The sequence below is a fragment of the Phycodurus eques genome, chromosome 1 (genome assembly GCF_024500275.1).
Source record: "Phycodurus eques isolate BA_2022a chromosome 1, UOR_Pequ_1.1, whole genome shotgun sequence".
Lineage (NCBI taxonomy): Eukaryota > Metazoa > Chordata > Actinopteri > Syngnathiformes > Syngnathidae > Phycodurus > Phycodurus eques.
Genome location: NC_084525.1, coordinates 7,788,843 through 7,814,986, shown reverse-complemented (window position 1 = coordinate 7,814,986; position 26,144 = coordinate 7,788,843). Strand labels below are relative to the sequence as shown.

Below are 26,144 nucleotides of genomic sequence, written 5' to 3'. Positions count from 1 at the left end.
TAGCTTTAAAAAAAAAAACACCAGTTTGGGGACATATTTTCTGCTAAAATATCAAATCCGTTTGTTAAGAAAGGTGATGTACTAAACACACTTGATTTGCTTTAGTTGGCTCCCAGAAAATTATGTGGCGGGGCAGATCTGGCCCCCGGAGTTTGAAACCTGTGTTTTAGAGTTAAAATTTTTTTTTTTTTAAACCTTACAAGCAAACAAAAACTCAGAACATTGAATTCTGTTGACTTCTAACATTATTAAAGCCTAACTGTCAAAATGTGATGAACGATGTGTACTTTTAAGCACATCATGTCTATGAAGTCAATTTCAAACCAATGACAACCATGTCAAAGGTCGGAGTCTCTTTGGGCCTTTTTTATTTTAAATGTTTTGTACAGGATGCATGCATCAGTGTATCCCGCTTCGGCTGCAAGAAGAAAACTCGAAGTCGTTCAAGGGTTATCTCCACATCACATTCTTGTTTGGAGCAGGGACATAAACCAAAATTAACTACTATGTGCGGTTTATTGCTGCTGTGTGTAAAATAAAACAGATGTAAGCGGCAAACATTGGCTGATTTTGAAATATGCCCACAACTTTCCCATTTATAATCCTTTCCAATAAGCAAGAAGAGGTTTTACTTCCTTTAATGAAGATAAAAAATAGAGTACAGATAAAATTAAGACACAAAAAGCATATAAAAAAAAATAATCCAGTTGGACATGAACGTGCTGGTTGTATTCAAAGAAATGTTGGTCCTACCATGCTGCCTCATAAAATAACAAGGGACAAATATTACAAACATAACATTACAGTCCAATATTAAGCATGTAGTTCCATTTTTTTTTTTTTTTTTAATGCAAGAATTTGTTGCGTACCTTTCAGCTAAAAACAAATCCTCACAAACTTTGGATGTACATGCTTTCTACTGGACAACGATGAGACATTGTTTAAATAAACACTTAAAGAAGACTAGATTGCATGGCAGGAGTCCCTTTAACAATTCAATTTCATTGTTTACAGGAAGAATACAAAATGGATTGGCTCTCAACCTTTTCTGGTCTAAAGTGCTGGTGGGGTTACTAAGCTAATGTTTGCAAAACTAATGGCAATAAGTTGGGTGTCATATTTAGTGTTAAAAAAAAACAACAAAAAAAAACATTATTGTTGCTTACAATTTTCCTTCTTTTCTTTGGGATTTGTACGGCGAGCTTTGTCTTTTTGACGCTTGGTGGGCGGGATGAAGGTGGGCTCCTCGAGGAAGTTGTGCGTGTCAGGAAGTGACTGACAGGCGGTGCCTGCATTGGAGGAAAAGGATGTGAGTGTCCAGCTATTATTTACAATAACAAAAACTGCAAAACTGTCATCTGGCCGCTTTACGCTACCGGTTTGTCCCATTCGGAGGATGTCTGCCCCTTGCCTCTTGGCCTGGAAGGTTGGGTCCAGCTCCTCCGCAACATTCTTGAGCTGCTGGGATTGGCTGGAAACAACACTTGCCAGGTCAGCGTGACATTAGGTTAAAATAGAGGCAAGACATGTTTGTGCTCAGACAAGTACGTTAGTGTGGAGACAGGGCTGGGAGGCTGATTCTCTGGAGAGCAGTCCTCAGTGGGGGAGGGGAGGCCCTCTGAGTCGAGCCTCTGCCTCTGCACCTGCAAAAAAGGACAGAGAAAATTAACTCACTCATTGCCATGGACATTTATATTCATCAACTGGAATCCAACGGTTTAATGCCACCGAGGTATATACTAAGGGTGTCCCAATCCGATCTTTGAGATTGGAAATCAGTTCGATGTCAGCAAAAAAAAAAAAAAAAAACAAGGATCAGATCGGACTGATCTAAAATCTTCGGTGTACCACTCTTATACAAGCAGTCCATTCCATGCTCCGCTCCAGCACTTCTATCCAGCAGCGACCGGAAGGCATGCAGAGCCCACGTGATCACAACAATAGCTTGCTAAGATGCTAACATAGTAGTATGGCGTAAGAGTGAACGTTTGCTTGGTTAAAGTCATTTATTGGCACTCCAGTTTGTTTACTGTAAAACTAAAACATAACAAAATAATTACACCTTTTGAAATGTTCAAAAAAGATCAGACTTGCTTGCTTGTGTGCAACACTGCCCCTCAGAGGTCAAGATATGCACAGCAGTTACTTTACGGTATGTAACCCATTGGTTAATAATAAATGGGTCAGTTTTTCCTCTCACCTACTGTTGCTGATTATTGTTCTCTGTTCGAGTAACATCACTTGATCAAGCCTTTTCTAATATTCCATACTACAAGCTAAAAAAAAATGGTGTGTGATTATTATTGCTGAAATCGTTATCGGCCAAAACTCAAGGCTGCAATATTGGCATCGTATTGGAAGTGAAAAAGTTGGATCTCCCAACTAACATGCAAGACATCTCCCACCTGTTTCTCTCGTGTCGTTCTCTGGTCGTGATGGCTCATCATGGCTCGGTGCTCCCGCCACGACGCCGGTCCTTCCAACTCCCGTGATATGCGATTTGACTTGATTTCCTGCTTTTGCATATAGCGAGCAATTTCCTACAGGGGAATTATGGCAATGTTATGGATGTGGCGTACTAGGGAGAGCGAGGCAACCACGGCACGTGGCAGCGTCGTACCTCATCCTGTGCCACCTGCGCTACGCGGAAGTCCCCCTCGGGGTAATGACTACGTGGCCTGGGCTGTGAGGTCTGAAAAAAGAAAAAAAACAGTGAGAAGTGAATTCAAGTCCCTGTAAATTGTAAATATACATGTCTCGTAAATTTCACACACCGCAGAGAAGAACGTTTGCAAGCCTGGCATATTTGAATGGTTAAAAGCAATCACCACCTATATAAAAGGAGGCTTCAAAATCATGAAAAATCGATCCGTTCTCTCCACTCTCAAACGCTGTGGGTATGTCCGCTAAATGCGCTGAAACTACGCCTCCCTCAACACCAAGCATATTTCTTATGCCTACGCATCCCTTAAAACCTCTGGCGGCTGGACTATATCCCAGAGTCCTCATGGGGTTTTAGCTACCAGCTAGCTCACGAACAAACAGGATTCTGGAGGCTCGCTCGTCCGTAGCTCGTCCTCGCTTGGTGTTGTGTCAGTGTGTAGGTCCACATAACAGAGACACTTAGGGGAAAGTCAACTTTTTATTAAACACGATTAAACTGTTTATTAAACAGGCAGCACATGCCATTTAGCCTGTGGCTCACAAAACATGACAGACATTTGAGCACATTTTTTGGGGTGTAGGCATAGCTAGCTGGATAACTACATGCGGTAGTGGTAGAAACGGACCAAGTTATTATAACTAAGCCAATGATGCGAACACGGGCGCTCAAGTATAGTGGGGGAGGGGCGACTGATGCTGGACCCCAACGTGCATTACACGGAGCGGTTTCTGATTTTTCACAGATTATGAAGAATATGTGTCTGTGAGTATTTTTATATTGCCTCTCTGTATGTGTTGATACTGAGTTTGTGTATAAATATTTGTTATTTGAAGGTAAATCCCACCCATGATCTAATGCTAGTTCTAGCTAACCCGTTAATGGTGGTTTCCATTGACTGTTAGCATTAAGCTGGGGATTTCTGAAACATCCTAAAACGTGTGTCTTGTATTTAAATATACAATGTGTGCAATTCTTTTTGTTGCATGCTCAGGGAGGGCAGAGACAGCGTGTCCCGCACGCACACACAAACACACCCCGAAACTTACATTGCTTCATACAAAACGACGTTATTACTGTTCCATTTGGCAAAATCTTTTTACCTTTGGATTATTTGGTGACTGAAAATAAAATGTCAGAAAATGAATAAAACTCATCATTTTCCCCTGATCTCGATCAGCTGAAAAGCACGTGATCGACCCGGGACATCGCTTGTATTTAGAAAGAATTCTTTGAATTTACTTTACGGGCTCTTTATGAAGTCATGTTCTTGGTCCCATACCCTCGTCAAGAACTTGGTCTCCTGCTCCTGTAGCTTGCAGGCCAGCTCCTCATCATGTAGAACTTGCTGCAGGTCCCCCAGATCCAGGCTCGTCTGCCTCTTCTTGGAGGGCAGTGATGCTCCTAAAGATGTGACATTGTCAAGAGATGAAGCGTAAGGAAAGCAACTGTCACGCATAAAGCGTGAGAATTAGTGATGAATCACAGAAGTGTGCTAAACGTTGTAGAGCAAAACAAGATCAAAGAACGAGCCCAACAATTAATGAGAGGATGTAAAGTTTCAAATTTCCTCTGGCTGAATCAAGACGAAGGAAGCGGGAAAGAGAAAGTGGAAAACAAGCTGAAGATTAGGTCAGGTTAACGGTAGTTGCAGAAAAGAAAGAGGAAACTCTCATTGTGTTGAGCTGGGAAACCCCAAAGCCCTACCACAGCCAAAGTCCATGATAACAACTGGAGAAGATGAGGCAGAATTAGTCTCAGAGCTAAAACAGCATTGGAAGCGGTCCTCCTGCAGGTTGCAGTTGGCTGAGGTTCTGCTCATTACGGTACCTGCTGCCATGTGTCTCCACCTGACCCAGCTGCTGCTGAGGCTTCTCTGAGGGCGCCGCTCTGGTTCCCTCTCCGCCTCCTCCTCGGCACTGAAACGTTCTTCTATGGTCTCGTGCCAATGCCTGCCACCCGTCCTCACGACGGTGTCCTCGCTTGCAGCTCTTCCCGAGTCAAAGTTGTGGTCAGGACGCCCCCACCTTCTGCTGCCTCCGCCACTGATCTGAGAAAGCTCTCCATCGTGCATCACATTGTTGTGGTGACCGTCTTCAGATCCTCTGTGATCTGGCTCCCTGTTGTCCCGGCGAGATAATCTCCTTTCCCTAATGTCGCCATGGAAACTGTGCCTGGTGGAGGCAGCTCTCTGGAAGTGCGTCTGATGTGGTTGGGTGTCGCAGTAGGAGACCTCACTCCTGTGAAGCGGTTGGCTGTCTTGCTTTTGAGGACCTATTTTCAGCGGTGCTCCACGACCCCCCAATGTCACAGGGACACCTCGCTCTCTGAGGACGTGGCCGAGCATCTCCCAGACCTGCATGCTCGTGTCCGGCCGTCTGTCAGAACTCCTGGTGCCTGCTGCGAAGTGGACGTGTTTGTCAGCGTTGTCTCTGTAGCTCCACGTCCCGGATGAGTCTCTGCTGCCGTGTCTCGGGCGGTCGTGAATCCGAACAGATTCACTACGACTACACCGCCCTTCTCGAGCCTCGGCTGATCCATTCTGATTGCCCCACGTCGGGTTTTGTAGTTGGTGGTTCATTTCCAGTTCCCAGTCCCGTGCCCTCCTCTTCTCTTGATCGCCATTGTCATCATACAGCCCCCAGCCATCACGCCCCTCTCTGATGCTGCTGGGAGTGGAAAGACTCCTGTCGTCTCTCTCGCGAGGCAAGCGTAAAGATAATCTGCGATGGAGAGGCGCTGTGTTGTTTCTTATATTTGGTCTCTGTTCAAAGAAATCAGAGTGTGCATGCAGTGACTCTTCTAATTCCCTCCTGAGTTGCCCACCGGAATGCGTGTGCCCTTCACTTGACCATGAAGTTGCAGTTTGGTGAGCTGCTACCCTGCCAGGGCAGTAAAGCGGAGGCGGCCTGCTGTAATCTGGAGGGTTCGGCGTGTTAGAATACTGCCCCTTGGCGGTGGTGGATGAGTACTGCGCCTCGCCTGGACGCTGCCTGCTGAGTGTATGTTGGTTTGGTGATGGCGGTGCAGAACCGCTGGAGCTGCCTTTATTTATGCCAAACATGCAAACACAAAAGCAGGGAGGGTGCGTGAAGCTGTTAGCGGGTAAGGGACAAGGGCAGTTACTGATGAAATAATAAATGTTTTCAGACTTTTACATTGCAGATATACAGCCATGCTGGTTGAATATGAACAGCAACGTGCTGACAGCATGCAACTTATTGCCGAGGCATGGAGAAAGTGAAAACTAATTGGAGTTTCTTTTAGTAGCAACTTTGTAAAACGGCTACGTCATCATTTAGTTACAACATTCTAAACACTGCACAATCAAATAGCAACCAAGCAGGACCAGCAAGGTCTTCTTCTCTCATGGCCTAAACACCATCAGAAGCACTTAGCTACATTCAAAACCTAAATTCTATTTGTTCCATGAAATTGTGTTAATTTATTCCCAACAGTATTTCTCTTTATTTTGCATGCCCGCGACCCTTGTGTGCAGTTATACAGGTTGAGCCAAAGCTAGGCTTATGCTAGCTGGTATGCATTTTACAGAGATGAAACATTTTATTACATTAAAGAGAATGTTTGCAGTTAAATTCATAAAGTTTAAGTTAAATTCACCCCTCTCCGGTGCCATCCTATGCTTCCAATTTAATTAGAATTATTATTATTAATTATTAGTTATAGTAATTATAACTAGGCATTGCGCAACAAGAACAGCCAATAAGAGACTGTTGTGGCAGAAGGTCATTGACGTGCACTTGTCGCAGGCTGGCGCAGACTTTTTTTTGTAGCTGGATAACAGTATTTAACACCCGGTTAGCAACAAGTTGAAAAAAAAGGAATTGGACAGCTCAGGGGACTAAACAATGGTAAAGGGTAAAGGTAAACCAGGGTTTCGCACTGCTAAAAGAAGTGATGGCATCAGGGGAGTGAGAATGACCACATACTCGCCCAGAACTTTCATACCAACATGGAATTATGAACGTTTCTACCCGACTTTGATTTTTTCATTGACTGTACATTCCGTTTGTGAAGGGCGCTGCTTTCAGATATTCAAATGTTGCTCGCAGCTTGAAAACTGCAAGATCTCCCTTTAGTATGTGTTTGTTAATGTTACTTTTTTTTAAAAAGAATAATTTAATGTTGTAAGTGCTTAAAATGTCCTCCATTAACATTCCTCGACCCTCTCCAGAACACAATGACGCACAGTACGACACAAATCTTGATCTGCATCAATCTACTTTTGGCCCACCATGTATTACGATTTTGTATAGTATTGATGGTTTCTATAATTGCAACATGATACTGTTAGTCAGGTAAAGTCCCCACTGAAGGCCCAGGTTACAAATGCACAGCCTGCCGCTGGAATCAAAACAAGAAATACATCAACAAAAACAATCTATTTCCTTTTTGGGTTGAAGAAACATCTCACCGTCTGACGCACAAATCACAATAGAAAAACAGGTTACATCAATAGCTCTCTGACAGTGAACATCAATTTCGTTAAGGCTACAAAAAAATAACCAAATACCTTGAAAATAATATACATGTAAAATGAAACAGCACTACATCTGACTCACTGTTGTAAAATAAGCAGCTATGTGATGATAGAATCTAAAGCGTACCTTCACGGTACTCCTCCTCTGCTCTGGCTCTCCTCATCCTCTGCTCTTCTTCCTCCTGCATCTGTTTAGCCATTTCCTTTGGACAGACAGACACACGAATAGTTGTTTGTATAACAAATCAAAATGACTAACTAGGAAGGATCTCAGCTGATTATGCTAATAGAAAAAACTTGAACAGAGAGCATTGGGCTGTGGTACCGTGTGCCCTTTTCAACCAGCAGGTGGCAACATAACATGTACTACGTGACAGGAATGCAAGACAACACGACTGACTGCCATCAAAGAACTTTGTAACCACGGTTTTAAGTGTTGAATAAACTTTTGCTGTTATTGTTTTGTGAACTACATACTCTTGGTGCTCCTGACCAAAGCAACCAGAGTTACACAACCCGTTAAGTCTGAATGATTTATATTATGAATGCATGTTTCTATGCATGTCAACTCCCAACACAAGCAGGTCAGCATGCCATTTCACTAGAAGTTGCACCTTGTCACTGGGGAATGCCACTCCCTCAGAGAGACTTAGATAGTGGTCTCTGCCCTTGGATTAGAGGGCCTCAACAGATTCTCTGCGTGACTTGCTCAATGCGAGCAACATTTGCATAATAAATCACAGCTACAAGCTAACATGGCATATTTTGCTTAGCAGTTAAAATGTGTGCCAGCAGCTTTGCCAACATCACCAGACAATTAGCAGCTTGCTATGTCAGGTTAAGCGTGGAGTGCCAAAAGGGATTTAGCATTTTATCCCACACAGCCTGATGCCTTCTGCACTTTAATTAAAGGCACTACCTACAGGGAGGAATAGATTTAATAAACACCTCAGATCAGATGCCTGTTAAAGAGAGTAGGCCTGCTAATAATAGTTCATTATTTGAGCCAAACATCCACTTTGCTATTCACATTTACAGTTCTCCACAGTTTACCATGGGTTTCAAACTACATTTTACAACAGCCTTTTTAATCAAGCACAGAAACCTAAAGACACACTACACCCCATAACTGCCGAAGAATGACTGCGCCACTGCTACTCTGACTTCACATCCTGCAACAAGGGACGCTTATAAACTTGACGGAGGCAGCCTTCTCAAAAAAGAAACAGCAGGCTGAAGGAAAATATTACGTTCGAGCAGCCACGTGACACAAAATGCACCACTGGACCAGTATTTTCTCTTCACTTTGCACGTTTCCCTGAAACAATTCAGTCACTCATTTTGTTTCTTTTTTTAGTGGTTACGCTTTTGGAATTGTTGAGATTTCAATTTGCACCATGTAAAAAGGCAAAAACATGTTTTTAAGGGGTGGGGCTTCTGTGTGCACAGCAGAACAAGCTGATTGATGGTTACCATCTGGTTGCCTCACTGTATGCAGTTGCAATTGTTTTTGTGCTGAGGAAAGCACTACCAAGTTTTTTATTATTATTATTTACTGTATTTTCACGACCATAAGGCGCACTTAAAAGTATTAAATGTTCTCCAAAATGGAAAGGCACCTTATAATGCGGTGCGCCTTATGTGTGCATCGAGGTCCAAAATTTGTAAGTGTTGTTGTGTGACTTTAATGAGCGCTCCGCTTGACTGACTGGGAGCATTTCCTGTCGACACGCTGGTTATACAGGCAGACGTGACTGAGGACAGCATGCGGACGTAAAGGGGAAAGGGTGCGCGTGACAGGACGCTAAAGACATGCCCCCAATAGGTATATAGTTCCGGTATGTGCATCGGTTTGACTAAGGACCCCTGAAAATGGCACCTACGAAGAGACAAAAAAAAAGCAAAAAAGCTTCGTAAAGCAAAGTTTAAACTGCAAGCTATCAGTTACGCGGAGGAACATGGGCATCGAGCAGCCGCGAGAGAATTCAAGATCAACGAATTCATGGTTCGCAAGTGGAGGAAGCAGGAAAACAAGCTTCGCCAAGTCAAGAAGAGGAAGCTGAGTTTCCACGGAAACAAGGCGAGGTGGCCCGATTTGGAAAACCAACTCAAGCAATGGATTAATGAGCAAAGAACAGCCGGGAGAAGCGTCTCTACAGTCACCATTCGACTGAGTGCAATAACTCAGAACGTGCCCTCATTCCGGGAGGCTTGATGAAGGAACTCCAACCACTGGACATCGGTGTAAACGGGGCTTTCAAATTGAAGTTGCGAGCGCCGTCGGAGCCATGGATGACAGATGGCGAACACAGCTTTACTAAGACTAGGAGGCAGCGCCGGGCGAGTTACGCCACAATTTGTGAATGGGTTGTGGATGCTTGGGCTAACGCTTGCACTGTTGTTCGAGCTTTCGTAAAAGCCGGCATCATTTCTGAGGAGCTGCACGGCAACGAGACTAACTCCTACAATGACGAGAGGGAACCTGCCGTGTTTGATTTAGAACTTGCCCAGCTGTTCATTTCGGATACAGAAGATGAGGACTTTGATGGATTTGTGGATGAGGACTGATAAAAAAAATAACGCGAGTACACTGTTAAATACTTCAATAAAGTACAACCGAACTCAGTTTTGCTCCCGCTGCCTTTTTGAAAACATTGATTTAGCGTCCATGCATGCTACCATATGTTTTAAGCTAGCGTATGTTTTACCATGCCTGGGCCCAATAATACGGTGCGCCTTAATTATGTGTTAAATACAGAAATAGACCCCGTAACTGAGACTGCGCCTTTTAATACGGTGCCCCTTATTGTCGTGAAAATACGGTACCCATTTTGAAAAGCTTTTCTGTCAAGACGGAGCCATATCAACAAAAGGTTTTTGGGTACTTCACAGTACTATATTCATGTGGAGAGGCCATTTTGTGAGCCATAATTTCTCAAGTTTTTTCAAAATTGGTGCCATAGTGGATAAATCTCCTTCAGTCCAGTTAAGTGATTCTCTTGTTTTTGGTCACTGTCTGTGCATTATCTTTGTCTGTTTGGATTTTGCATGCTCCATGTCTTCCTCTCTGTTTTCCGGTCACTTGTGAGGCAGCACTACAGCGCTACATACAGCCTTAGTTTGACACTTAAATGCTTTGTACTTTGGGCATTAAGCTTTAAAGGAGTTTCTATAGATGGTATACACAGGGGTCCTTGAACTGTGGAGGATTTTTTTATGCCGCACTTAGCACAGGGCAGTGTGCCATCGACCAACCCTTTCAGCGCTGTTCCGCGGAGGCTGGGCATGAGTTGGGCACCGCAAAAACCACGTGTTGCATGTGTTTCGATTGGGTCAGCACGTGTTACCGGGACTTGTCTCCATGCCAATGATACACAGACAGCATTTTACTGGGCCATTCATAGTTCACTGCTGTGAAGGGCGCTGCTTTGGTCCAAGACGCAAGGCCGGAAGAGGAATGGAGTGAGTGTTTTAACACTCACTTTTGTTTTTTGGGGGAAGTAGTGCACTTATTCTTGACACTTTTGCCAGCTGTAGGTGCCTATATTCTATGAAATTGGCATGTACAAAGAAAAGTCGACACTGAAAAGTGTTCAATTCAAAGAAGAACAGACGAAAATGTGCATTCATTCTCCCTTCAACCAGCACAAGATCCATGCGCTTAATATGTCAAGAAACAATAGCAATGTTGAAGATGTGAAATGGCATTATGAGATGAAGCATATGAATTGAGAGACATTTTCTCAAACTTTTGAGGTAAGCACAAGAAAAATAAATGGACTGAATTTGTCATATCTAGCTCCAAGCAGGATTATTGTTACTTATGACATTCATCCGCCCATCCATCCATTTTCTGAACTGGTCGCCAGCCAATCGCAGGGCACATAGCAATAAACAACCATTCACACTCAAATTTACACCTATGGGCAATTTAGAGTCTTCAATTAACCTACCATACATGTTTTTGGGATGTGGGAGGAAACTGCAGTACCCAGAGAAAACCCACCCAGGCACAGGGAGAATATGCAAACTCCACACAGGTGAGGCCAGATTTGAACCCAGGTCCTCAGAACTGTGAGGCAGATGTGCTAAACAGTCGCTCTTCGTGCCGCCAAAAAGGAAATATTGTTTTGAATATTACAGTATTATCACATGTAGTCTGACAGACCTCAATAAATCGACCTTTGACTCACTGAAAAAAATCTTTGTGGCCCTGTAAGATTTGTATTTGAGTAACCCTGATGTAGTTGTTCCCTTGTATTACTTTCGTGTAGGGAGCAAGAAGTTCAGTTTCCACTCAGTGACGATGTGAATGGCTGTCTGTCTCTATATGTATGGATGTCATGGTATGAATGGCTTTATTTTCCAAACTTCATAAACAGTATCATGAGGATCTGTATGATTCCTTCATCAACAGCATAGAAGAGTTCTGAAAAACAGTCCATCTTCATATGCATATGGATGAAAACTCAAGTGAGCAGATTTAAAGGTTTGCGCTCACCTCGTCATCTTGCTCCCTCCTCCAGGCCTCTTCAGCCCGCCGCCGGATCTCCTCCTGAATTACACGGGCATACTCAAAGTCCTGTTCTTCCCTGGAGGACAGGGAGAAAAGAATGAGTTAAATATTCGTTGACCTGTCAAGACAATGTGAAACAAACCACAACCTAGTATTAAATAAATCTGTATCACGAGACAGCACAGAATAATGAATACAATAAATGGTTCAAGCAGCGGGTCACCCACAGTTGTCTGGACTCTTGTCTCAGCACGGCTCTCTGCAGGGCCCGCTGCGCCTCCTCCTCATCCTGAAGCTGCTTGGCTACACGGATGTCATTCTGCACCAGCTGGCTCTTCTGAATGTTGGTGGTGTAGTACTGCTCGACTAGGTGGGCAACACATGAAAGGGTGAGATAGTATTCAAACTAAGAGGGGACACCTAACCTATAATTCCATTACAACAAGCTGGCAATTTTTTGACTTGAGTTCGTTGTCACATTTCTGTGGGGCCAATTATTTATTACTTGTGCACTCACTGTAGTTGTCTCGCCATGCTGCACTATTTGCATATACTGGCCACTCATGCCAGAGTAGCATCTGCTCCATTTGCACACTGATTGAGGAGTATCTGTAACATTTGCACAACCGACATTGTCCCAGATGATCGCACTACTCGTCACTTTAAACCGCATACACTCCTTGAAGTCTCAGCGCCCTTTGCACAATGGTCATTGCACCGGACTATTGCAATATTAGTCGTTCGAACTGCTCTAAGTGCTAGAGGACTCTGCATCTTTTTGCACAATTGTTTTTTGTCAATGTCTTTATGTCCCCAAAGTGTTCTGTAAATTGACTGTTTGTTGTACTAGAGCGGCTCCAACTACCGGAGACAAATTCCTTGTGTGTTTTGGACATACTTGGCAAATAAAGATGATTCTGATTCTGATGTAAAGCTGTTTATTCTTTTATTGAGGTTTTATGTTAAGCAGCTTTCTGACTGGAATCAGACATGTCAATGGTCAAAATGGCATATATTTGCTTTTTGTGCGAGGAAGGGGCAGTCTCTGAAGTGGCCTGAATTTTTAAAAGTTTCCAAACGGAATATCAGTCATTGTCATAGCTTTATCATAATGGACGGTCATAAATCAACATCACATTATCTACAAAATAAAGCACAAAAGGAAGTACAGAATTGTAACTTGTGTTCACTTATTAAGGAGATCTTTGTTGCTTCTCTTTGCACAAAGTTCAGACGAAGGCGCCCAACACAAACAGTGGCGGTTAGATGAGGCGGCCCGACAAAATTGACTCCACATGTCAGCAATATTTAGCTGTCATATGGTAGCTTGATGTACAACTTACTTTCCTGCTCCTGGAGATTGTGTGCCAACACGCCATCTTCCAAAACAGCAAAACTCTGGCATACTGAAACAACGGGACAAAAATACTTTAACAGAACGAATGAAGAATATTCTGAAGCTTTTTGTAAACAAATGTGGTCAGAATGTGAAGGTTGTTTATACGAGAGAAATACAGGAGCATTCCTTAACACGAAAGAAAATAAAAGCAACCATCCACCCCTCAGGCATCAATTCACTCACACTCTGTAACCATGGGATAATTACACATTATACATTCAGTAATAAGTTATCATGGCCGTAGCAAAGGCACTAAAACTTTTGTTTCTGCCAAGCAAAGTTACTAAACCTATTCTTAATTAAAACAGGCATTGAGCATTTGGAAACGCAATACATAAAACTATTATTATAATGATCCCTATGTCTGTTTATATTTCTGTTTTTATGAGTTCACTGTGCAGCAACCTCAAGAGACACGCAACTTTTCCCTCTGAAATGCACATTACACCATATTTCCAACTTGTGCTCTCAACGTTACACCTACAGCAACTTTATGCCGTTACATATGAACACTACCGTGTTTTCACCAATTCCTCCAACATGCTGTCTGAATTAAAACACCTGTCCCTGTGTCTAATCCCTTCACTGAGCTTGTCCAAGCAGGCTGGCTCAGGTCTGGAGAGACCACAGCTCCGCTTACATCTAAGCACTCAACACATGGGCTGGACTGACACACTCTGAATATGACATTTGTAGTGGCTGTCTTTGTACTTTGGCCAGATTGCAAACCACCCGGATATATTCTATGAACCACAAAATATTTTTATGTTTATCATTCAGAAGGTTTTGGACAAGTGGATTTTTCCATCTAAATGTTTGTGTGCATCCAAATGGCTGAAGATGGTTAGAGCACAGGGGGATGGAAGATGACAGTTTAAAAGTGCAAAATATGAAGGAATCATGAAGGCTGAAGCACAAATATAAACTAGCACTCATGTTTTTACAAGGGAGATATAGCAATACATAGAGCAAAATATGCTGGTTTAAGTCAGCCAAATGTAAGGTTTTCTAAGACCTTTTTAGAGTGCTTTGAACTTGCAAGACCTCTCATGCACTTATATCACTTTGAAAAAATTAGAACCAAGCGATATAGGCTCAATCTTATCTTGACAATAGTTTAGGAGATTTTGGCATCGTATTTTGCTGAAATATATAAAATAGCTATGGAACATGTTTGTAGCGATAACTAACACACGTTATACAAATCTGTCAAATTCTCTACGGTTTTCGAGGAAAAACATTAGCAACATTGTTCATTGTGCCTTGCATTTTTTTAAAGACCTTGAAATGTAATTTTTAAAGAGAATTAAAGCCTACATTTTGGAAAATCAATTGTAAGTTATTTTAAGGATCCACGCTGATACACTCTGTTCGAGTTTGTTTATTTTCTAATTCTGACTGAAGAGTACAACTACAATTAAAAAAAATGTAAAAAGATCCTTGGCGGTTACACATTAGCTGTCAATGCTCCAATTTGTGTTCCGTCACATTCAATAGCCAGTAGTTTCTTTGGCTCAAGAATAAAAAGTCACATTACAAATAAATTAAAGTCCTAAAGGCGTTTTGTATTCAGAGATCTTCACAAACAAACCAACCCGACATTATTTTCGTCCTACCAAAGTAAATGTACCAAGTGATTTACAAGCTTCATTGTTGCTCCACTGCAACAATCTGCTCACACAATAAACCTGTTAAGATTTCAACATTTATAGAGTAGCTTCTACGTTGTTACCATCAGGCCGACTTCAGATGTAAACAGGGAAAAAGCCTCTGAGGCTGGTTTGACTTCAAATTAAGCACACCAATTTTCTTAAATCCTCCAAATGGAAAAAGCTGTGCGGAGACATAAACTCTCAGACACAACAAAAGTCTGTTGACAAATGACCCCTGGAAGTCTACTCACAAAGTTAACCCATTCCGAAGTAGACAAGCATTATTACTTACACCTGTTGTAGGCCATAAGAGACTGTCCACTAAATGGATTTCCACGTGTCCTTATGCTTTCAGTCTGCCCGTGAGGAGGGATTAAGTCTTGGATTCAATCCAGTGTGACAAAGCGATAGTTAAAACCCAAAATTGAGTGCAAATCCAGAGATGAGACGGGAGAATGAAGGGAAGTAAGCGGCAATGGGTGGAAGGAAATGGAAGCAAGCCTCTCCAAGAGTATTGCAAGGGTGTGCCAGAATTGTTGGTTAACTTGTTTTTCCAAACTCTTTCCTCACTACAGTTAAATTAGCTAGCCAGGGGAGGGACTAGCGTACTCTGTGCTAAACAGGTTTGGAGTGAAATAGCATGAGGAGTTCCGACCCAATAGTAGAAATCGTGCAATTGTTGCAATTCTGGCAAGTGTATTTTCATCATCAAGTTTGTCTTTGTGCAAAGGTTTTTATCAGACCACTAACAGGATTGCAAATCAGTGATCTAACAAGACTGTGTGTGCGTGTGAACGTACTACTGACTTTTATATTCTAAACAATGCTTTGGTATTTGTGTACTGTTAACATTTGCAACCTGTAGAAAAGCGCATTCAAGACAAGCAGAAGCAACCCATCTACATATCTTTCGCTTGGATAGCAAAAACAGTGAGTATCTACCAAACAAAGAAATGGGCCACTGGAGAAAATGACATGGGGTCTATTTTCAGACAAAATACACCCCTTACGACCCACCGCCTACACCCCCCTACACTGGCCTGTTCTGTTCTGCTGCTTTTTGCAGTACACTTCACCGCTCAATGTCCGTCTATCCCGAAATTATCTGGCTTTCTGGCAAGCACCGGGTCAGACAACCTGGCTCTTACAAGCAGAAAAAGGATAAATTGTATTCTGGATCACTAGTATGTGAGAGGGAAATTAGGGGAAGAGGGGTAGTGGGGGAATTCCAGAGGGAGCTGTGTTGCCTCGGCTCATGGAGCTATATCAGGAGCAGCTAGACAAAACCTAAAACAGGAACTGATAAGGGGGGAGCACATGAAAACAAAGGCAACACTGGTTTCTTGGCTGGAAAAGTGGGACAGAGGGAACCCACATCTCTTGAAGAAACACACCCGAGCCAAACAGGGAGTCACATCAGTAGGACTGCATAAATTCATCATGTTAAGTCTGATTTACAGAGCGTCAATGGCTTTAGAGCCACCGTGCTGCCGATAAAGCATGAAAGCCTGCACAGTGGGTCCTTTGTGTGAACAGATGAGGGTCGAGAGCTGAATGATCTGGCTCGATACGAAAGACACGCAGACCTATTTCCATCCCTGTCATTAGTGAGGACATGCCAAAGACTGAGTCAACGAGCAACACTGTGACACAGTTCACTCATGGGTGTGTTGAAGTTACCATGTGGTTGACTTTGTTCTGAGGTACCAATGGAAGTTTAAAGAAGGCTACTCTTAAGTTAAACTCCAGTTATTTAGTTCTAACACGGAGGAAAATACAACCTGAAAAATGTCCGAGAGAATATTCATGTTAGTTATTTTGAGCCTCGTTTCAAAGCTTTCCCGCAAACCACATCAATAAATGAAGGCAACTGGACTCTTCTTTATTATTGAAGACCGTTCACCGTTTAATCCAATAGTCTTCAATTCAAAATTTTAGATGTGGAGTCTCCATATTTGTGTCTCTGGTGGATGGTCAATTCAGGGTTGTTGTTGTCGCCAGGTGTGGCTGGTGAAGGACCATTTTGCCTGGTGGATGGCAACACAAGAGTAGATCGCGCAGAACATTGTCTCAGACAGGCTGCCCGTCTATATGATGCAAAAGCAATCGTTTATCCACACACCGATTCACTTCAACGGTGGTAGCAGCTTTTGCGGTAAGCCACTTATTACTACTGTACATACAATCTGCACGATAGCCAAAAGAAGTGCAGTGTCTGACATCATTCTTTGTGCTGTCAAATCTATTTGAGAGTTTATGGCCAAAAGTATCGTGACACTGGGCCATTCCAGAAATGATGAGAGTTGAAACTTTAACAACTTCTACTCTTTGAGGAAGACTTGTGCCACTCATCTTGTTGTGCCAAGAAAGCATTGATGCCACACAAAGACAAACACAAACAAAGTTAAATGCCAAAGCTCACTCACGCTTGTTCCATTGTGCACACGTACACGACAATAGAAGCTCAAGCTGTGTGTGTGTGTGTGTGTTTTCACCTTCCTGGACACGGGGGAGGTTGGACTGGTCAATCTGGAGCTCTGCCATCACTGTGCCATCACTGCATGAAGTTGACCCACAACAACACAACATTTAATGGGCGTTAGCATCATGCTGAATGCCACAGAAGCTACACGACGGGTTCTCATGAAAATGCCTGTGACTCATCCTAAATGACAAACTTCCAGCAGCGTCTTAATGACAGCTAGCTAGAATTCTTCCAAATAAAAGCACACTTGAGTTGACAATTTTCAACTTACCCTTTTTATCTACCGGCTGCCCTCGCGGTGTTTTCAACAAGTGGAAAACATGACAGCCAAGCGACAACTTGGCTTCTTCTTCTGGTGCCTTTCAACTAAATCATACAAGGGCTTACCGACTAAACGAACCAAACACGTAGACTCGGGGGTTAGAATTCGAAGAGACACGCACGACTGTTGCTGGTCAAATGAAACAAAAGCCCAATGGACATTGAAACTTGAAGCCAGCCGAGGAGAGGGTAACCGAGGCGGACTCCCTTCGCGCTGACTGGGCTGTGTGGGCGGACATCACATGATGCATTCGTGTGCTCCCGGAAACCTAACAACTACCGCGCCTACAGAACTGGCAACTTCGCAACTTTCACGAACAAGACGTTTCGTATTATGGCTATCAGTCTTAACATCCACTCTTTGCAAAAAGGACAAACTGCAGGCTACGGTTTTCTGGTAGAATCTTAGTAGAATTTATAATGTTCTGATCGTCATTGAAGGCATCAGACATTATACAAAATATGCCCCTGGGTACAATGCATTGCAAAGATAGTTTATTGCTCCACTCAGTCATTTTGTATGCAGATAAAAGCACAGCCAGGTCTCCTTTTTTAAATATAAAATACAGCTTTTTTTAAAATGATAAATTTAGCAGTACGTTTTAGGGTAATTCCACGGTGGCATTCACTCTCTGCACCAATTTGTATGAAAATGTACTTTTACTGGCTGACTGTTATGCTAAAAACAACATTTCTATGGTGCTTTTTAAACCTCAGTGGAGTTTGCAGCCTGTTGTTCTAGCTAGGAATACAGTAAGTGTAGAACAGTAGTTGCAACTTTCTCTTCTAACGTGATGCGCAATGTTTCTATACGTAATGTCGCCCCCCACTGGTTACACTTGTCATTTGCATGCGACCAAAACTACATTACAAAGCACAACGTACGGTACAGTATTGTACACAAGTCACACACGAGCCTGTTTGGTCACATAGCTGAAATAATAGTGTCAAGTAATTAGAAAATTATGACTGTGTGTGTGTGTGTGTGTGTGTGTGTGCGCATGCGTGCGTGTCCAGACCATTTATGATACAGTATAGCCTACACTTTCAAACAAAGCAGGAATAGAAGTTTTGCAAGTAATGTGAGAACCACTGAGTGTATCATTGCAATTGAGACGACTCAGTGAAAGTAATAATGTGTCTGTCAGAGGCAGCCACTGTGCGATGGAGAAAAGTGATGCCCATTCTCAGGGCCCGTGGCTGACAGGGGTCCTCAAAAATAACACTTTCAATTTGCAGCACTGAAGTCGTGGGGCCCAAAGGGATATTCATTTCAAATCCCTGGATATCGATTTGGCCACAATCAGACTGCTCATCAGCAAAATCGGTGAAGAAGCGTGCCCAGATCGCACATGAACACCTTCAGCGAGCTGCCTCCTGGAAAAATAGCCCACAAAGTGGTTGAGCCCTACAGTGCTGAACTGTCAGTTCACCAGCTGCTAGAAAACACAACTGAGTAACAAAATGTGATTACTTATGTAATAAAGTCAGAAATGTTACCAATTACTTATATAATAGAGAAGTAATGACAAATAAACATGTATTAACAATAATGCTTTTGTATTAATGCAGTACGGTATCGGCATCTGAGTACCAATCTGTATCCAACACTAAATGTTTTTGAATTGCTGAAACACATTCTTTAAAATGATAAAGCATGTGTTATGTTTGACACAATAAAGTTACTAAGATTGGAAAGATGGTTAAAAAAAAGACATCTGCGTACAAGTCTATGTAACGAAACATATGTGCCTTAGCTGACCAGACCAAGGAGCAGTGTTTTTTTTTTTTTTTTTAATGTCAAGTGCAGGCAGACAACATTTATTCTAGAAAGTGGGAAAAGGCTTTGAGCGGGGCCCTGACTAATACAGAATATAAATCTTAATAGCTTTTCATGATACACTGCAGCTCTTAATGGCCCGAATGGCCTTTCAACCATAAAATTAAATGTCACTGTTGCTTCAAAGTTCTCATTATGATGCATCACCTTTCTGATGAATACACAAGTAACATATAAAGGTGCAGAATGAGACTTTTTACCTTCCTGCTTGCAGCTTCCAAACTAATCGGAAAGCTTTTGTGACTCTTTGCATTTACTGGCCTTGCTAATAAAGTAGAGTTTACTGACAAAAGCATAGAGCTTCTCACCAGAGCAGGGCCACTAAGTAATATGTGGCCTGTGGAATATTTGTACAGTATATTGTTTTCAATTGGCTGCAAATGTCACACAGCTTATAGACGCCAAGGTCTATTTTTGCATTTTCATCTAGCGTCTATGGAAATAATGTTGAGGTTTACAAGGACTTTGCATGCACATCCAAGGGTTTGTCGAGCTGCTCCTTCATGAAATGACACCTCACACCTGCGGCGGCCCCATTTGCACATTGTCAATAAAACCAGGAGCTTGTAAAACATGGCTGACCTCGATGCGTGGGCCACGACATGACTTCTATGAGGCCAGTAATTCCGTGACGGGCGGGCGATTTATGTGCGGTAGAAGCTGAGCAGGACATTGATGATGGAGCTTGTGGCCCATAAGACACTTGGCTGAGTTGATCCGAGGTGGGGTTTGGATACTTCAACAGTTGGATGTATATCATCCAGCTGGGATCAACAGAGCACACACCAGTCGTGACAAGTCCAGTCTGGAGCACGTCAAGAACATCCTCAGTGATGCACGGTCTTCTGTACTGCGCCGTGCTTCTTGTGGCCTCTGGATCATTCCTAGCCCAGCCCATTACACATTCTGCTGAGATGCCCTATCCTGTATTTGGTGAGTGGAAAGTATCACCCGAATGTATTCCCAATTATCCACTACTTGGATGTTTTGATCAGTTTAATTTTGATTTAAGGTCTTAGTGTGACTGTGTGCTTGTGTTCAGTATTAATGAAGGACATGAGAGGAGTCACACCTCGAGATGAGTTTTCTGTTCCAGAGCATGTTTTCACTACATTTGAGGAGAATTGTAGATTTACACAAATTGGGAAATAAACTAGTAATTATTTTTCATGTGAGAAAGACAGAATGGGTCTTCTACACATTGGCAAAGCGGTAACCCAACTAAATAAACAATCGTTTGAACTGATGCTCTTGGACAGTGACTGACTGGTGATTAATCCAGCCCTAAGTCAGATGAGTTTACCCACAACCATGAACAGAATAAGCCGTAGAAAAATAATGGATATATGATCTTGGAATCTAAAGTTGAAAAATGGCTCCATAACACTTTCCCAACGATGTGTAAATCCAGTTCTTCTTAAATGTTCGATTAGTTCCTTGGACTTTTCAATGATGCCTGGCAAACAAATCCTTTTTATGTTTGTAAATATAAAGTAGCAACTTCAGTCAGCCGTGATCATTCATTGACAAAGAGTCCATGCGGCTTGACAAAAAACATTTTATATCCTCAGTACCAGTTATTAAAACATTTTGGTGGATGTATGTATATACAGGCCAGAAATGTACTTACTCTTTGACTGCCCATTACTCATACTTTCTGTTTAGATCGTTGTTTTTTTTTAAAGATTTTTTTTTAAATGCCATTGCATTATCTTACATTTAAAGTTTTTTTTTTGTTTTTTTTTTGTTAATATAACTCTTTGGGCAATGTCGACAAACACCTAAATCAAAACAAAATATGTGTAACGGCCAGTCAAAGACTGTAACTTTTTTGGGAGACCCTGTGTTCGAACCTGTATGAGCAGTGTTAACCCTGCATGGAAAAAATCCAAAAGGAATTCAAAACTTAGCACTTATTTATAAATAATTGAAGATGGGTCACTGTTGTTGTAGTGGTACACTCGCCTGACTTTGGTGCAGGCAGCTTGGGTTCAGTTCCCACTCAGTGACGGTGTGAATGTGAGTGCGAATGGTTGTCCGTGTCTATATGTGCCCTGCGACTGACTGGCGACCAGTTCAGGGTGTAGTCCGCCTTTCGCCCGAAGTCAGCTGGGATAGGCTCCAGCGTCCCGTGACCCCGAACCAGGATAAGCGGTGTTGAAAATGGATGGATGGATAATTGAAGATGCACTGTGTGTGTTGTCCTAATCATGCCCGTGATGTGATGGGTGTATGTAACATTTGACCATAGCTGTATGTCACACATCACCAAATTCCGATGTATTATTCCTATTCACGTGTCAGAACCACAAGCCTTCTTCCAAAAGAACTGAAAAAAGTGGTGAGCTTTCTCCAAACAAAAAGCCTTAAAGCTACAAATTAAGGTAAGCTACAGAACGCAAGGATGAGTTTGTCTTCCCTTTCAGGTCTTACTGGAGAAACAGTCTGCTAAACCCTTACAGTCACATGCTGGACATCCGGAAACAGGTGAAGAAGATAAGAGGCAATGCAGACTGTTTCCACAAGTACTGTGTCTAAAACTGTATCATTGATCATACATTACTTCCACTCAATTATGTAATATCACCGCACAGTAGGAACAAAGTTCTTAGCATTAAAAACCTCACTTTATGTTGTGAAAAGCTGTATTTATGTTTCTACTGTTAAAAATCATTGTGTGTCTGATGCAAAAGGCAATACATGTTTGGTACAGAATAAAATGTGTGTGGTGAAGTTATTGCCTAAATGTACTAACAACTGTGGCTTTGATCTCAAGCATAAAGATTAGCAAAGGTTTAACACAATGTTCCACCATTTTTTAAATTTTATTTTTTTATTATTTTACAGCAGAAAGAATATAAAGCATTCAGAAAACATCTTCCATATTTAAGGGCATTTCAAAATGTTTTGCATGGCTTCAGCAGCTGAAATCATTATTATAATTTTTTTAAACATATCCATCGAGTCAGTGACGCTTGTACATGCACAGTTACAAAAATAAAAGTTACAAACAAGAGAAGGGAAGAAGGGGAAAAAAGCAAGAAGAAAACAAAAACACATTAGGAAAAACTGAGGGGAGCTGGAACATTTGAGAGTAGGAGAAAAGTCACATAACAGGGGAAGACAGAGAAAGAGCGCTATAGAGGAGAGGAAAGTAGATCTAACACTAGTTCACCACATGCAAAGTGTTGAAGACCCAAAGCTTTCTATCAAAGTAGGGCCTTTTTTTTTCTTCTCGTTTGGAAATTGATGAAAACGTGCAGTTCGGTATAGGGTGCCATATAATTTCTCTCTACTGAATGCTTGTCTTGCAATACTGACATTTGCATAAGAGTCCGTTGACTGTGTGTCCCCGGTCGTTTTCAACGTGGGTCTCTTTATTGCTCTTGTTGACGAGTGGAACATGTAGTGAGACTACTTGTTGTCCTGATGTGTCTCTACTGTACCTCTCTCGGGCGGGGGCGGTGGGAAAAAGAAGAGGAGGAAAGGCCGATCCTCAAACGTCATTCAGTCAAAACAGACTCATTTCAAGCGCAGAGCTTCTCTAATGCTAATCTGTTGGGCACAATGATTTGGCAAGCCTCTAATGCAAATAATATTAATAATAGTTTATTCCAAGTCATCCTCCTCTGATTTGCTCTGTTTCCTCCTCCCCATTTTGGCACCCTGAGTAAAACACAGAAGGGAGACGAAACAGCAGAGCAACGCTGATCTTTGACATGTATGTCTTCCATATTGATTCACAATGGTCTCGCTCAAATTTGGAGCCCACAGACTCAATTGAAAGGAATGACAAATGGAAATTAAAAGAAAAAAAGGCTCATTTCAAGCTGGCTGAAAAACAGCCCTCGTGCTTTGCCATGAAAACATTAGCAGCTACCGTTTATTTAGTACTGCTTATTGAGCATGTGCCCCTCTCGCCTTTCTGCGGCACGTCAAAGCAGCGCTCATTGCATTGCGGAACCCGTTTGTCATGAGAGTTCATCCGACTACTGATTCTAGGAAAGAAAGCATGCGTCAGGTGCACTTCTATCACCCAGTTAACTATTGTACCCATGCAAGCATAGTAACCCCCCCTCCTTTTAGCGACTGTGCATTGGCTATGCATTCCACCCGCAGACCTGAGGGTGAATATGCATCGCAACAAACCCCAGTAGTGGCATTTCTCAATGTGATTTGAGGAAGCTGTGCCAGGCAGGACGAAAGAAAGACAAAAAGAAAAGCAGAGCATTGCATGTTGACAAGCTTGAGGGCTGCATGGACGCTGGTGTGACGAGGGCATGTCGCATCGCTATGGCCGTTGGTTACGGTGCTCATCAGCTTGTGACTCCAATGGACAAAAACAAGCCTTTTTAAAATTCACGTGACCTTTGGTGACAAGGCACTTTCAACATAAACACTGACAAAACAATACATTAGGGGGGAAATTGAACACAGAAACATCTATTTCACCAAATTATTGTTGAATAAACATTGATATGCAAAATACACCTATTGACTTTAGTTTTGCACAAATTGAGGCTCAATTTTTAATATTCAATTTTGGATGAAATAAAAGTAGCACCTTTGGCTGCTTGACAAAGAAATGCAGTCATGCACAGTATGCTACATGTGTTTCAACTTGAAATATGAACCTTTTTCCACAGAATACAGCATAAGATCACTTTGGACCTGGCAGCCTTGATCAAGAATGAAATACTGAATGAGGATGATTTCATCATTTAATACTGAGAAACATTGCACGACACATTTAAAAATCTTGTTGATGGAGACAAAAGAACCTGCCTGGTCAAGGCTGCCATTTACAATCATGAAAAATCCACACGATAACTCATCACATTCTTTTTGTAAAGACAACCAAGATAAGACTCTGATAATGAGTGATGGTGGTTATATAATGCTTTCTTCTTAAATATGATTCCCTCTTAAAAATGTGCACTATCGTTGTTATTATTCTCGTGATCATCAGTCAGCTGAAATCTATATTTCCTTGTATGTTTGTCAGCCTTGTAGATATTTTCCTAAGCTATATCGCATTCACGTTCCTCGGCACCACTGGCAAAGGATTCTGGGTAGCTCAACATGAATACATGGAAAAAAAGGGTAAAGCAACTTGTTCTAGGGTGATTTTTACAGACTTCTAACTCTACGGACAGATTTTTAGTTGTACATTTTCATATGGCAATAATAACATGCTTTAGCAAAACGTTCTTTTTTTTGGAACAATCAAAATAAAATACTCTAATAGTGAAACAGTTTTCATTTTACAGCGCATGGCCACTACTGCTTTGTTGTGTCCCCATCTCCCACCCTTGACTCTTCTTACTTTACATGCACATAACTCATTTTTATCCCAGTTATGTACACTATTTACAAACAATACATCTGTACTTCTTAGGCATTCAAAGAAAACTATACAAATATTAGTTTTAGTCTTGTATCTCTTTTTGGCCCATTTTTTAAATGAATAAAATAATATATTTCTAAAATACAAACCCCTTTGGGTAAATGTGTCATTTTTTAAAATTCCTAACTACTTCGAGCCTTCTTTATATACAGAAATGTCCGCTTATTTCTCAAAAATATGGATTTGTCAAACCCCTTTTTTGGGACAATCTTAGGGACCCCTCAAAGAATCTCTAAGATGTCAAGGCAATGTATGTGATCTTCCCCTCAAAAGCCCTCACAGGCTCTGAAGTTCATTGAAAAAAACAAGCATAATCTGAACATAACCCCAACTGTTACAACAACAATAAAAATAAAAAAAATAAAATAAAAAACAGGCAAATGTGAGTAACGAAGACAATGAAGGCTTAGCCTGCCGCGAAAAGACTAAGACCATAAAACACACGAGCAAAGACTTTCTTTTTTTTTTTATCCATAAATCATGCATTTTTTTTTCTTGGATTGAATTCTACAACATATAACCTGGAGATACAGATCACTGATACATTAGGCATGGAGGGAAAAACAGAATGGAACAAATCCAAGTCATAAGGTAACAACAGACAACTATTTGATGCCCCATTTGCTCCCCCAACTACATTCAGTCGTAGCTCGAGCTGTGTGGGCCAACATGGGGCCGAGCACTGTGGGATGCAGTGAGCTGTTGACCTGACTTGATTATGTATGTATTATCCATATGGCTGAGTGGGTTATTGATGTTTTTGGTGAACAAAAAAAACAAATCCATCACCGCAGGAACCGATCGGTCATTTAAAAAAATTCTGAAATACAATTAAGAGTCTTCCAGCATGGTCTTCCAATGCTGTGAGATATTCAGCAGCAGCCTTTACTTTTATTGACCTCTTCAGGCTTATCTGTGGTTCTCTTCCTTCATTGTCCAAAATCAAGTCCAGAAAAAGTGAAGAAAAAAAAATGCCATGAAGCAAACCTGTCTGCAACACCCTCCCCACACAAGTTTATAACCCCAAAGTTGCAACTCTCCAACCAAAAATGTGTGCGTGGAGACAAATTGTGTTGCACTGATGCTATTTTTCATCCACTTCTCCTGTAAAATGTCTTGGGTCCAAAAGAAGAAGAAAAAAACAAATTAAAAAAAAGAGGCGTTAGAGGAGTGACGTCACATTGCGAGGGGGGGTCTTCTGAGTGGGCTCATGTTCCCTGGCCCTTTTCAATTCTTTCACCCTGCAACACACACAGAAACAGAGCGACAGGCCCATGAACATTAAACATCCTTGACTTGAAGTCAAGTTTGACGTCACAATGTCAAAGCCGATGCCACCAGGAATACGGAAGTTCTGTGAA

The 26,144-nt window shown here is 41.9% G+C and overlaps 3 protein-coding genes across 10 annotated transcripts in view; 1 reads left to right on the top strand and 2 right to left on the bottom strand.

The window, feature by feature from the left end:
• Positions 1–622: 622 nt before the first annotated feature.
• ccdc187 (coiled-coil domain containing 187) lies at positions 623–17,747 on the bottom strand. The gene is made up of 13 exons (XM_061675357.1): positions 17,487–17,747; positions 17,226–17,287; positions 13,023–13,085; positions 11,907–12,045; positions 11,665–11,755; positions 7,291–7,366; positions 4,493–5,707; positions 3,945–4,066; positions 2,621–2,692; positions 2,406–2,540; positions 1,549–1,643; positions 1,377–1,471; positions 623–1,289 (listed from the first exon to the last, which is right to left on the bottom strand). The coding sequence occupies exons 2-13, from the start codon at positions 17,272–17,274 to the stop codon at positions 1,153–1,155; spliced, it is 2,289 nt and encodes a 762-aa protein (XP_061531341.1). The 5' UTR covers positions 17,275–17,287; positions 17,487–17,747; the 3' UTR covers positions 623–1,152.
• A 2,462-nt stretch (positions 17,748–20,209) lies between these two features.
• On the top strand, positions 20,210–21,914 carry uts2a (urotensin 2, alpha). Its single transcript, XM_061686020.1, is given in 5 exon segments — positions 20,210–20,309; positions 20,419–20,477; positions 21,628–21,717; positions 21,803–21,819; positions 21,821–21,914. Coding segments are annotated over 5 exon segments (360 nt in total).
• A 313-nt stretch (positions 21,915–22,227) lies between these two features.
• camta1a (calmodulin binding transcription activator 1a) overlaps positions 22,228–26,144 on the bottom strand; it is a 383,457-nt gene continuing 379,540 nt past the window's right edge. For all 8 annotated transcript variants that reach the window (XM_061675293.1, XM_061675285.1, XM_061675310.1 and 5 more), the window contains one exon: positions 22,228–26,024. In XM_061675293.1, the coding sequence (XP_061531277.1) occupies positions 25,992–26,024 (33 nt within the window). In that variant the 3' untranslated portion in view covers positions 22,228–25,991. The remainder of the gene's footprint in view (positions 26,025–26,144) is intronic.

What these genes read in the sequence shown, in the direction of transcription:
- ccdc187 (XM_061675357.1), bottom strand. Translation starts at nt 17,274, where the DNA reads ATGGCAGAGCTCCAGATTGACCAGTCCAACCTCCCCCGTGTCCAGGAA. An exon ending in CGCAGGTGGCACAGGATGAG is followed by an intron (nt 2,541 to 2,620) that starts GTACGACGCTGC and finishes ATTCCCCTGTAG; the next exon opens with GAAATTGCTCGCTATATGCA. An exon ending in CCTCCGAATGGGACAAACCG is followed by an intron (nt 1,290 to 1,376) that starts GTAGCGTAAAGC and finishes CCTCCAATGCAG; the next exon opens with GCACCGCCTGTCAGTCACTT.